The sequence below is a fragment of the Podarcis melisellensis genome (genome assembly GCF_964234715.1).
Source record: "Podarcis melisellensis genome assembly, chromosome: 17".
Classification (NCBI taxonomy): Eukaryota; Metazoa; Chordata; class Lepidosauria; order Squamata; family Lacertidae; genus Podarcis; species Podarcis melisellensis.
Window position 1 is genome coordinate 7928251 of NC_138534.1, and position 12565 is coordinate 7940815.

At 48.2% G+C, this 12565-nt stretch overlaps 1 protein-coding gene across 1 annotated transcript in view; it reads right to left on the reverse strand.

Annotated features, from left to right (window-relative positions):
• Positions 1-4917: 4917 nt before the first annotated feature.
• The window catches only part of LOC309359975 (mitochondrial adenyl nucleotide antiporter SLC25A23-like), a 52932-nt gene continuing 45284 nt past the window's right edge, over positions 4918-12565 (reverse strand). Inside the window, exon 10 of the mRNA XM_081894438.1 lies at positions 4918-10381. Coding sequence (XP_081750564.1) covers positions 10197-10381 — 185 coding nt within the window. The 3' untranslated portion in view covers positions 4918-10196. The remainder of the gene's footprint in view (positions 10382-12565) is intronic.

Consider the following 12565-nt stretch of genomic DNA (forward strand, 5'->3'; position numbering starts at 1 on the left):
CGCTAAACCTCAAGCCCCTCCATTGGAGAAACGGAGAGTACGTCATGCGGCAGAATGCGCTGGTTTCAGCCAAAGCGACAACCGGGTTCTGCCTCAGAGGCTGGGGGTTGAATCCCCTCACCGTTTGGAAGGGCGGGGCTAGCGTGGGGTTACGTCATTTCTTAAGGGGCCCTTTACTAATAACAATAATAACAACAGGGGGGGAATTATCGCGTTCGACGTGCGCGTCACCGCCGGCCCGCCAAAAATCAGCAGGGCCTTGCACGGGGAGGCGAGGGGGGTACCCACTTCCGCTTCTTTCCCGCCCCCTTGGAGGCGATTGGTCGGAGAGCTGCAGTAGGACGGAAGTGCAGCATGATCGACGCGAGGCTGGACCAATGAGGCGGGACGCAGCTAGCCGGTCTCTTCCCTCGGGGTTGCCATAACAATGACAGGAGCGATTGCCGGAAGGGGCGGGACACTGGCCAACGTCCCTCAGGCTGGAGGCGCCGGGCGGATTTCAGGCTTCCGCGGAAGGTGCTGTGCGTTGGCTGAGGACGCTGAAGTCCAGCAGCTGTTCCTGGACACCGTTGGAACGACCTGCGTGGTGGCGTGAAAGGTGGACGCCCTCCCTTCGACCTGCAGGTGAAGGAGGAGGCCTTGTTCCCGCGGGGTTTTGTGTACCAACGTTTCTTAATGAAAGGCCTGGTGCCGCGTTAGTCTTACTGGGGATATTTTCCCACACCCCTCCCCCATTGCGAGAATCTCCTGATCTGATGTTTTGAGAAAGGAGGGGGCGGAAACTGCTCTTCGCTTCTTCCGCTCCTGCCTGACTCTGTGGGGAGTCTGCGTGTTATCATATGTCGTGATTAGATGGCTGAGTGAGAGCTGTAACACTCATGCAAGCCAGTAGTCTTAGTTTGCAGTAGCTTTTAGAAATAAAAGAGGTTATGCTTCGCAGCAAGCTTCTGTGTTGTTTATACAGTGGTGCCTCGCAAGACGAAAAGAATCCGTTCCGCGAGTCTCTTCGTCTTGCGGTTTTTTTGTCTTGCGAAGCAAGCCCATTAGCGGCTTAGCGGATCAGCGGCTTAGCGGATCAGCTGATAAGCGGCTTAGCGGATCAGCTGTTTAGCGGCTTAGCTGATAAGCGGCTTAGCGGCTTGGGAAAAAGGGGGGAAAAGGAAAAAACTCCGCAGGAACTCGCAAGACATTTTCGTCTTGCGAAGCAAGCCCATAGGAAATTTGTTTTGCGAAGCGCCTCCAAAACGGAAAACCCTTTCGTCTAGCGGGTTTTCCGTCTCGCGAGGCGTTCGTCTTGCGGGGCACCACTGTACTCTGCATGAGTATGGTGCTCACATGCACAGTTGTGAGTCCAGTGAACTTAGACCTGCTTTCTAGGATTGGAAGGTCTCTGGAAGTGCTCCAGTCGTCTAGCCCAGTCGGGAAAGAACCAGTTACAGTCATCCCTCGGGTTGAATGAGCTTCGGGTTGAGCGCGTTTCGAGTTGCGCTCCATGGCAACCCGCAAGTAATGGAGCGTGTTACTTTCGGTTTTCATCGTTTGCGCATGTGTACCCGCTCAAAATGACGTCATGCGCAGAAGTGGCAAAAAGTGACGCCGTCACTAGTTACGTTTGCTTCTAGATGCAAACAGGGCTCCGGAACTGATCCCATTTGTATCTAAAGGTACCACTGTATTGAGCCCAGTCGCTGGCACTGGCTCAAAGGCAGACTGACAGATGTAACTACGTGCATGAATTAAACAGGTTGCACGTGGTATTAATGGTTAATTGCTTTTTTATTACTGCATTCCCCACCCCGGTTTTTAGGTGTTCTTATTTTTATCTGTAAGCCGCCTTGAGTCCTGGCCAAGGGAGAAGGCGGGTTATAAATACATAATAATGTAAGGTAAAAGGTAAAGGACCCCTGGATGGTTAAGTCCAGTCAAAGGTGGCTATGGGGTTGCGGCACTCATCTCGCTTTCTGGCCGAGGGAGCTGGCGTTTGTCTACAGATAGTTTTACAGGTCACATGGCTAGCATGACTAAACTGCTTTTGGCGCAGCGGAACACCATGACGGAAACCAGAGTGCATGGAAACGCCGTTTACCTTTCCGACGCACCGGTACCTATTTATCTACTTGCACTGGTGTGCTTTCCAACTGCTAGGTTGGCAGGAGCTGGGTTAGAACAATGGGACCTCACCCTGTTGTGGGGATTCAAACCGTTGACCTTCCGACTGGCAAGTCCAAGAGGCTCAGTGGTTTAGACCACAGCAAAGACAGAGTTCCCTGCTCTTTCTAAACTCTTGATTGCACTCGGTGGAGAAACGCTTTTGTTTTGAGCTTGCAAGCTGTCTGAATGAGAGTCAGTGGAGGGCGGGGCTCCTGCACACATATACGGTACTCTGTATCCACTACTTTTTTCCCTAGAAAAATAGGTGCCGGTACTCACCATAAAGTTGTTCCAGTAAGTGCCACACTTTTTAAAAACAACAACAAAAGGTTTCCGGTACTGTGTACTCTTGAGTACCCCTGGGGAAAAAACCCACTGTCTGTATCTTTCAGTGTATTAAACCAAACTTTTCCTACTACCTAGTGTGACAAGCTCTTTAAAGAACAGTTAAAGGTGATGTCCTGGCTGCATGCAAAAGGTTCTGTTCTCCTCAGTAGTGTTCACTGGGCCTGTGGATGTTGTTCAGATGTCCATCTTGTAACTGCATAGATGGGTTATTTGTGCCAAAGGTAGGGAAGAAATGTCCTAGTTCTTCAGAAAGAAAGTTACACTAAAGAATGTGCTGTAAAACCCCAGAAGATCATTAGGGGTAGTTTTAATAATACTTAAAAACTATGATAAAGTAACATTAATAATTCTGCCATATACCCTCTGAAACGCTTTTGCATTGAACCCTGGGGGTTCATGTATCACACTTTGGGAAGTACAGTGGTACCTCGGGTTACAGACGCTTCACGTTACAGACCCTGCTAACCCAGAAAAAGTACCTCGGGTTAAGAACTTTGCTTCAGGATGAGAACAGAAATCGTGCAGCGGCAGCAGCGGGAGGCCCTATTAGCTAAAGTGGTGTCTCAGGTTAAGAACAGTTTCAGGTTAAGAATGGACCTCTGGAACAAATTAAGTTCTTAACCCAAGGTACCACTGTACGGCCCTAAAGTGTTGTACCTCTTCCCAGTTGTATCAACCCTTAAGTCCTGAAGAGCAAACAGGGGTGTAGCTCCCTGATAGTGCCTGGTTGCTTGTGTAGTTGAGGCAGTCCTGAACTGCAGGCCAATTTCTAGCCAGTTGCTCATGCAAATTATTAAGTCTTAGAACCATAGAATTGTAGACTTGGAAGGTACCCAAAGTGTCATCTCTTCCAACCTCCTGCAATGCAAGAATCTCACCTAAAGCATCCATGACAGGTGGCCATCCCAGTGTCATTTGTTCAAATTGAACAATATTCATTTTGCATCTCCAGAATTTTATACAGATGCTTAATGTTCAGAAATCATCAGTTGATATGTCCTCAGTGGGTAGAATGTTCATGTGTCTTGGTGACTGAATAATCTTTCCTGCTTTGTGATTGTAACACACCACAGAAGTAAGGGCTTATCTATACTTAACTTTCCTCTTGCCAGGTACGGTCCATGCCTTAAAGCAGTGTTCCCCAACCTTGGGCCTCCAGCTGTTTTTGGACCACAATTCCCATCATCCTTGACCACTGGTCTTGCTAGCGAGGGATGATGGGAGTTGTAGTCCAAAAACAGCTGGAGGCCCAAGGTTGGGGAACACTGCCTTAAAGCTCCAAGCGCTCCCCCCCCCTTTTCTCTCTGGAGCTTTCCCTGCGAAAGCCTGCCCTTTAAAGCAAATGGCAATCAGTGAAAAAACTAAATTGATGTTTGCTCAGGTTGAGCACTAAAAAGTGGGTCTTCGCAGGGAATGCTCTGGGCCAACCCCCCCCCCCAAACCAAACCGAATAGAGCTTTTAAATGTGGATCTGTGCTTGGGTAGAGAGTGGCATCTGTAGCCAAATTCTGTATTTCCAGAGTTGGAGGCAGAGAGAGCTGTGGGTAAGCTGCAGTAGAAGCATTCTTGGGAGGCTGTGGCTCCCTTTGGAAACCTGGTGCACAGTCAGCAGGCTTTGTGACCCTGCTACACAGCTGCCTGCTTTCACCAGGCACTACTTGCAAATTGCATAAATTGAATATTACAAAGACACCCAGAGGACTTATCCACACCTCTGCTTGGCCCACAACTTTCCCCCGGGGAAACATGATCTTCAGCACTGAATCAAAACAAACCACAATTGGTTTCTCCATGGATTGCTGTTTGCTCCAATTCAGTGCCAAAAAGCTGCTTTTCTGGGGTAAAGTAGCAGGGAAAAGGCAAAATCATTTGGATCCATGCCTTAAAAATGGATGAGCAGAAAACTGCTTGGGCCCGTGCTTTCTAGGCATGGAGAACTGGAGGTGTGGATGAGCTAAGTATCCAGTACTCTTTCCTCCAAAGGAACCACATTGTAGAGCCTGTGGTCCTCCAGATGTCGTTAAATGCAACTCCCATCAACCCTGACCATTGACAATGCTGGCAAAGGCTTGCAGGAACTGGAGTCCAACCACATCAATGTTACAGGTTCCCCAGCTCTGCTATAACATGATCCCTGCAACTTCTCACAGTTTGGTGGCGCGGGTGAGTAACAATACTATACAGTTGGAACAGATGCAAAATGTTCACTCCAATCAAGCCATAAAACCACACTGTAATGCAAGCCAGGAGGACTGGTGAACCTTGCACAGAATTCCTGTCTCTCTTGGGTCAGGAAGTTAAGGAAGTTAAGAATAATGAATTAAAATGCAGCTCCTAGTACAAAGGATTCCTGCCCTAAAATGTTTGTACCCTGCAGCTGAAACCATTTTCATAATAAGCAGGCCAAGAAACATAAAGGAAAGTTTAGAAAATTTATTAGTGTGTGTTCTTTTTTCCCTTTGAAATACCAACACAAAACGCAGCAGCAACAGATGTATGGAAGTAGCCTTGCTGGAGTCGGATTCAGGCAACATTTATAAAGAAAGAGTGCAAGATGAATGCAAAAGCTGTGGATAGGACTTTCCACTTTGCTCTGTCCCTATAAAGTGGATTCTATGTTAGAATCCAGCCCCCACACTTGTTTTCCTGGGAGAAAGTAACAAGAGGTAGCTGGTTTCTCTGTAGAAAATTTTAGTCAGGGATCATTTGATATTTACACCTTTTCAATGCTGAAAGAGTATCCAGCAGGAAGCCCAGGGCCACAACTGGATAACAGGATATACAGTTGTTTTGCAGACTCAATGGCAGGAGGGGATCTTAAGGCTAACAGGTCCTTTGCCCCACAGTTAGATTCTCCAAACTTTTACTTACATCTACCCCATGCTTTAGGTCACATACCAAATTAACCCTCTCACTAGGGTTGCTAGTCTACATGTCAAATATTTCCCCTAAAACACCTTTAAATGTGCAGCTGACAAAGGAGATAAGGCAGTGACAACTTATCCCACTCATTTTCTTCCCGGTGTTTTTATTCACCCACCTTCTGGGCAGCACATCTGGGGATCTCACTTGCTATAGCTAGCAGAGGAAGGAGTATAACATGGGAATGGGCAGCAGAAACGGCCTCTGCCTTTTCTCCCAATTTGTTGACGGGAGGGTGGGGACCTCAAGGCTGCAACTGAGGAATCCTACCTGGTTTCCCCAGTGTTGCAAGCAGGAGAAGGGCGAGTTGCCCCAAGCATGAGATACCAGCCAGGCTCAAGGAATACCGGTACTTTTAGTTTCACTTCATCCCTGTAAGCTCCCAAGTCTTGGCTGTTTCTTAACTCCTGCTCTCCCCCTTTTGCTACTAAAATCAAAGTGCCATTAACCTTAAATCATAAGTTTCCACTGAAAACAATCTTAAACGTCTTTCTAGCATTGCCTCAGTTCTGTACAGTGGGTTCCCCATCTTTCTATCTCTCCTGGGTTTTTGTACCGTCAGCCCAGGACACAACCGGATAGGAATACTAGCAGGTATATACATTTATAATTGCTCTTCATTTCTTATAGGTAAGGTCTCCTGTTAAATGCTCTGAAAGAGAGAGCTGGTATTCAGCAAATACTTTTTCCTTCACTGCAATCGGAGAAGCTACAAATGTGGAACTAATATCTTCCTCAAAGCTCTTTAAAGGGATCATAACCCCCATCTAACTTGGAATAGGTTCACCATGCCCATCAGGCAACACAGAATCATAGAGCTGGAAGAAAGGCAAAGGTCATCTCATCAAACCCACCTTCAATGAAGTAATCACAACTAAAGAATCCCTGAAAGATAGCCACCCATATCTCCAGTCAAATAAGCCACCTTCCTAGACAGTCCATTCCACTGCTGAAAACCTCTTGCCAGGGCTTTTTTTTCCAGCCGGAACTCCGTTCCAACACTTCTCAGGTGGGTGTCATTCTAAGAGAATGAGGGAGGTATTCATGGTGAGTTCTGGCACCTCTTTTTCTAGAAACATAGCACTGTCTCCTCCCATCTGTCCTCACGTTTAGTTGGAATCGCCTTTCTTGTAACTTGAATCCATTAGTACGGGTCCTGCCTTCTGGGGCAGCAGAAAACAAGCTTGCTGCCTCTTCCATGTGACAGCCCTTTAGCTATTCGAAGGTGCAGTGAGCCACCAGAGAGTCGTGCAAGCTGCACAGTGTACTGACAACCGCACAAATTCTCTCCTCTTTCTTTGGCATCTCTTTCTGGTGAGGCTTCCACACTAACACAACTGCTATCTGGACGAGCCCTTAAGGCTGAGATTCCAAACCTGTGCAACATAAGAGGGGCCCAAGCCAATGTCATGCACTGCACTCTGTTGCCCCTTGAAACCTGGAGGTCCTGTGCAGCATTTACCCCCTTCCCTCCCAAGACACCACACATCCACACCATATAGCACATGGCTCCCCCCCAAAAAATCCTGGGAATTGTAGTTTGCCCCTTGCAGAACTACAGTTCCCAGCGCCCGCAACAAATTACAGTTCCCAAGAGTCTTGTGGATTCTTGTGCATTAAACATGAATAAAATGCAGCGCTCTTTCTACATTTGAACACATGGCTTATAATCATCAATCTTTTTTAGAAACGTATTTGGACACACAGACTGCTTATATTAATTTATATGTTTAAATTAGAAGTGATGAAATGTTTTTATTGTTAACGTCAGCCGGAAATTCTCAAATTTTATTTTTCTCTTTTTGTTATACAGTACCTTGGTACTCGGAACGGTTTGGCTCCCGAACAAACTGGCTCCTGAACGCCGCAAATCCAGAAGTGTTCCAGTTTGCTAATGTTTTTCGGAAGCTGAACATCCGATGTGGCTTCTGCTTGAGTGCAGGAAGCTCCTACAGCCAATCGGAGGCCGCACCTTGGTTTTCGAACCGTTTTGGGAGTCAAACAGGCTCCTGGAACAGATTACGTTTGAGAACCAAGGTACCACTGTATTTGCATTTTTAAAAAAGTATTAAATACTTATGGCCATGTATATCAACCCAAGAGACTGATTTCCTGATGTGTGAATTCCCAGACAAAGCCGGGGCAGATTTAGGACAGCGCAACTGGTTCCCCTGGCCAGGGTGCAGGGGCCAAGGGGCCACCTTGCCTCCTTCCCAAAGCCTAGTAAGTGTTTGCTTCGGGAAGGAGGTGTGAGGGCTCTAACAGGTTAGTGCTTTCCCAGCTTTGGGAAGGCAGCACAAGCCTCGGGGAGGAGAGCAAATTTTGGCCTCACACAGGGCGCCATATTAGCAAGGTCCACCCCTGACACAGCTCAACACTACATCTGACACATTTGAAGGAATCACAGAGGCTTCACTGTAGTCCAGAAATCACAATCTCACCCTTGAGCCTAAAGGGAGGAGGGAACAATATGACCTGCAGTTACAAGGAAGATACCTTCCCAAAGGTTGTGTGGGTGTTATGGGGCAGAGCCTCGCTGCTGCCATCAACATTGCTACTGCTTGTCTGGGGCCTGAGGTCCCACAGCTTCAACTTACTGTAGATGCCACTGTTGACTTCCTATTGTCTTGGAAGCTGATGAAAAGTACATCAGCTTCCAAGGATCCCAAAAAAGGATCCCATTAAAACAACAACCATCCTATCCACATCTGTGTCCCAAGTACAGTCGTACCTTGGAAGTCGAATCTGTTCCAGAAGTCCATTCGACTTCCAAAACGTTCAGAAACCAAGGCACTGCTTCTGATTGGCTGCAGATAGCTCCTGCAACCAATCAGAAGCCCCGCCGGAGGTTTGGCATCCAAAAGAACGTTTGAAAACTGGAACACTCACTTCTGGGTTTCAATCGTTCGGGAGCCAAGGCGTTTGAGATCCAAGGTACGACTGTATTAAAACTCTGAGGGAACTTGCCTTCTTGTGGTTACAAAAGTGCCGTCTCTAACATTTGGCGTCCTTCCATGGTCCTGCCCTTTGGTTGCAAAGCATGGGAGCAATGTTTGCGGGAAATCTCAGTAGCCAGAGAGGTTCCTGAATATAGCTGCTGGTACTGGTGGTGGGAGGAATTTAGTGCCCTTAATATCTTCTTGCCCGTGATCAGCAGAAGCAGAAATGACTATGAAAAACAAAGATGAAAGCTTTTCTTGCCGCAGATTTTTTTTTTTTTTGCTGTTAATTGTTTTTAGTGCGACTGGTTCAACTGTACAGATCCCTTTAGCAGAGGCTTGGAACCCTAATGTCCCAGAACTGTACACATTAGAAGATAGTGCTCCGGGTAATCTTTTGAAAACAGGTTTTTATTTTTATTACTATGATTACTGGGTGGTGGGTGGGGAGGAAGGTATTTCTGGGCAATCTTTCTACCTGCCATCTACATCTTTCAAAGCAATATCCCACGGGGGGCGGGGGGGGGAGAGGAAAAATAAGTTCCTACCTCCTTTGTATTGCAACTTGCCAATACGTAGATTAAGCAAGACAGAAGAGGGCCATGGAAACCAGTGAGCATGGATTCAAGGGCTGTTGTTGGGGTGCGTGTGTGTGTGTCACTTCTTAAGCCGCAGTGCTGCTGTGACCAGCGCAAACATCTCCCAGCAAGCAGAAATGTGTTCACACAAGAAATCCAGAGACCTCAGGTAATGTGTGTTGACGATGACAGCAAATAGCCCTTGAAATGTCTTTCTCCATTGTCCATCACCTCAGAGGGGAAAGGGAAGGTTTGGGGATGGGAAGACATTTCAGTTCCATCTCCCGATGTCTAGGTCGAGAAGAGAGTGCAGACCAGTCTTATAAGTTAAAAACAAGTCAACGTGCAAAATATACAGACACTTTCCACATAGGTAAAGATAACGCAGTGCTGGGCTGAAATGCAGCTCCTTGGTACTCCAGCGCCCCCACAGGATGTGGAAGAGAGAGGAATGGAAGAGGGATCAACCTGCTTCAGTTTTTGCAGCTGGATATCTGGGGTGGAGTAAGAACATGTCCTCGGGTATCCTCAAACCCCAGATGCCAGGGTGTCAACAAAAGGGCTTGGAAAACACCTGGTTGCAAATGCTGAATTTTCTAACGCCTCCAGTGTACGGCAGATTGTCCTTGAATGCATCATCTCCAGTGCTGAGACACCGTGGGTGAAGTGGGGTGAAGAGTACCTTCCCCATTTTGCTTACACCATAGCTGCTCATTCCAGATCCGGCCACACGTCACCGGCAATGAACGTTGGTGGGGTTGGTTTCCTGCTGGATGGCTGGCAGAAATACGCAGAACAGGAAACATGCTGGGGGGGTGGGCAGGGAAGAAGACGACACACATGCAGTGAGAGTGGCAGGCTCCTGGTGGAGTAGCCTTGACTCAGAAACAAGCCCATTTGAGGTGGCTGTCCCCAGAGACTCTAGCACTTGGGAGCCCAAGAAATCTACCTCAAAAGGGCCACGGCACTTCTCATCCTTCGGCATCTGGTGGTGGGACGGGGGACACCTTTGTAAGCAAGTGGGACAGGCCTCCTTGGTCCTCCTTGCTGAGGAAGAATTCTCTGCTCTTCTGGGGATGAGGAGAACAAGGGCCCGCTCACTCCAGCATTCTCCTGCTTTCCTCCGCCCAGCTGCCCACTCCCTGCCCCACAGGGCACTAGAGCAGAGGAGGTACGTCCCCACCTACTGCTGCCTTCAGGAGCGGTCCTTCTTGAGAGGCAAGTCCTGGCCCCTTTGGGGAAGCAGGCTTCATCCGCTTCATCTGGACGTGACTCCCAGAGCCTGCTTCATGTTCTCATACACAACATAGCTGATGCTGACGGCGGGAATGACCTTCATGAAGTTGGGGGCAATGCCGCGGTAGAGGCCCAGCACCCCTTCTCGAGAGAGGATGTGCCTGAAGAGGCCCAGCATGCTCAGCTGGGGGGCACCTTCAATGGTTGCTGCAGAGAGAGGGAAAAGGAGCAGAGATCATATGTTTGAAAGCTTCTCCAACAAAGTTCCAAGAGAGGGTCGGTCGCTTCTGTTTCTGTAAGCGGCCCTAGCTTTTAATTAACGTTATAGCTCTTTCGGCATAGGAATGGAATGAGAACGTTCAGCGAGAGCCGACTGACGAGGTTCCTGCATCAACAGTGATTGGACGGAACCCACCCCTGCTTTGGCCCATCCAACCTCTGTGTGGGAATGTTCAGGGAGGCAGGAGAGGCTATATTGTTTAATAATATCCTTCCTAACTTGCGTTAGCAAGTCCCTTTACTTAGCAGAGTGCATTCCACTTTTAAATGTGCACAGCGGTTAGCTGGTTGCAAGCTCCTATAAGCTTCTCAGTATAGGATTCCTGGTCATCCCCTTTTCTCCCCCTTAAAAAGAACAGACACGACACAATGTTGTGTAAAAAGTATAAAAGAAGTTTACTCACACATTCAGTTCACAGATGGATCCCTGAAGGCAGATTTAGGTTACAAAGTATATACACGTGGAATCTATCCCATATGGAGATAGTCCCTTTCTTTGTCTTCTGTTGGCTGAAAGCCAGCAGAACATCTCTAGCTAAAAAGCTGTTGCTTCTCCAATGAATGGAGTCAAAGAGAGAGAGGGGACTGTGTGCCTAGTGCTTTTGTTACCTGCACAGGTAAAGTCATGCCCACCTCTAGTTACATGCAGAGGAAGTCTGTCCCAGCCCAGGAGGAAACATGAAGTTTTCTACTAGCTGGAGCAAACATCCCCCTTATGTCCACTCTAGGAATGTTGTATTTGACTGCTCTCTATGTATCTTGGTGAGGCCTATCCAACAATCCAGAGCAGAGTTGTCAACTTCAGTGCCGGCTCCCGGTTTCAGAGGGCCCTTGGCAAGATGTCCTCAGTGGGTGTTCTCCCTTGGATCGAGCCCCCCACTCCTCCTCACTGACAGTCTCTCACTGCCATCTTGCTTTGGGCCCAATCTACACAACTGCCCTGAGGGTGAGTGCAAGGCATGTGAACGATGGTGCTGTGTCGCAGGCCTGAAGAACCTCTGCCCCCTGGGCCAAATCAGGCTGTGTTCTCTAAGCCACCTGCCCCACACCTGATATCATAGGACATTAGGTGTGGGACAGGAAAAGGTGTAGCTGCAAAGGAGCAACATGTGCTCCTGGTCTTTCCCTTCCATGAAGGGCTTGCTGTCAGTGCTAACAGCAAGCCCTTGTGGGATCAGCTATGCTAGGGAGTCCCCAACAAGGAACTCCCTGGTAGAGCTGATCACTGCTGAAGGCAGGGCTTGCTGTCAGGAACAATCAGCTGACCAGCGCAGACAGCAAGCCCAGCTTGGGAGCTCACAAGTGAAGGGGTTCTGTGCAAGGGAATGTTTCTCATCTGCAAACCAACTTGAATTCATGGGAAACTCTTCACCTGAGGCAATGTTGACGTCAGGTGATTGACATGTGAGCAACCTGATGGCCATTTCTAATTCTGGCTTCAACCACATCCCTACCTGCTTGTGCACTGTCTCACCAGAGTGTTACATGTTCTGGCTATCTCCCACTTGGACTACTGCAATGCGCTCTGCTTGGGTCTACCCAAGGCGACTCAGAAACTACAATTAATCCGGATTGTGACTGCTAGACTGGTGAGTGGGAGCAGCCTCCAGGACTATATAACACTGGTCCAGAAAGGCCCACACTGGCTCCCAGTAAGTTTTCGACCACAATTCAAACAATTGGTGTTGACTTTAAAAGTCCTAAATGGCCTTGGCTCTGTATACCTGAAAGAGCGTCTCCACCGCCATCATTCAGCCCGGACACTGAGGTCCAGCTCCGAGGGCCTTCTGGCGGTTCCCTTGTTCCGAGAAGTTACAGGGAACCAGGCAGAGGGCCTTCTCATCCCTGCAGAATGCTGTCTCATGAGATGTCAAGGAGATAAATAACTATACAACTTTTAGAAGACATCTGCAGGCAGCCCTGTACTGGGAAGTCTTTAACGTTTGATGTTTTACTGTGGTTTTATAATTTATAATTGGAAACTGCCCAAAGAGCCTAGCGCTGCCTCATGAGATCAGAGAGCACAGTCAGGTGAATCCTGATGGTGTGTGTGTGTGTGTGTGTGTGTGTGTGTGTGTGTAGGCCTAAACTGAAAACTCATGGCCAGCCTTG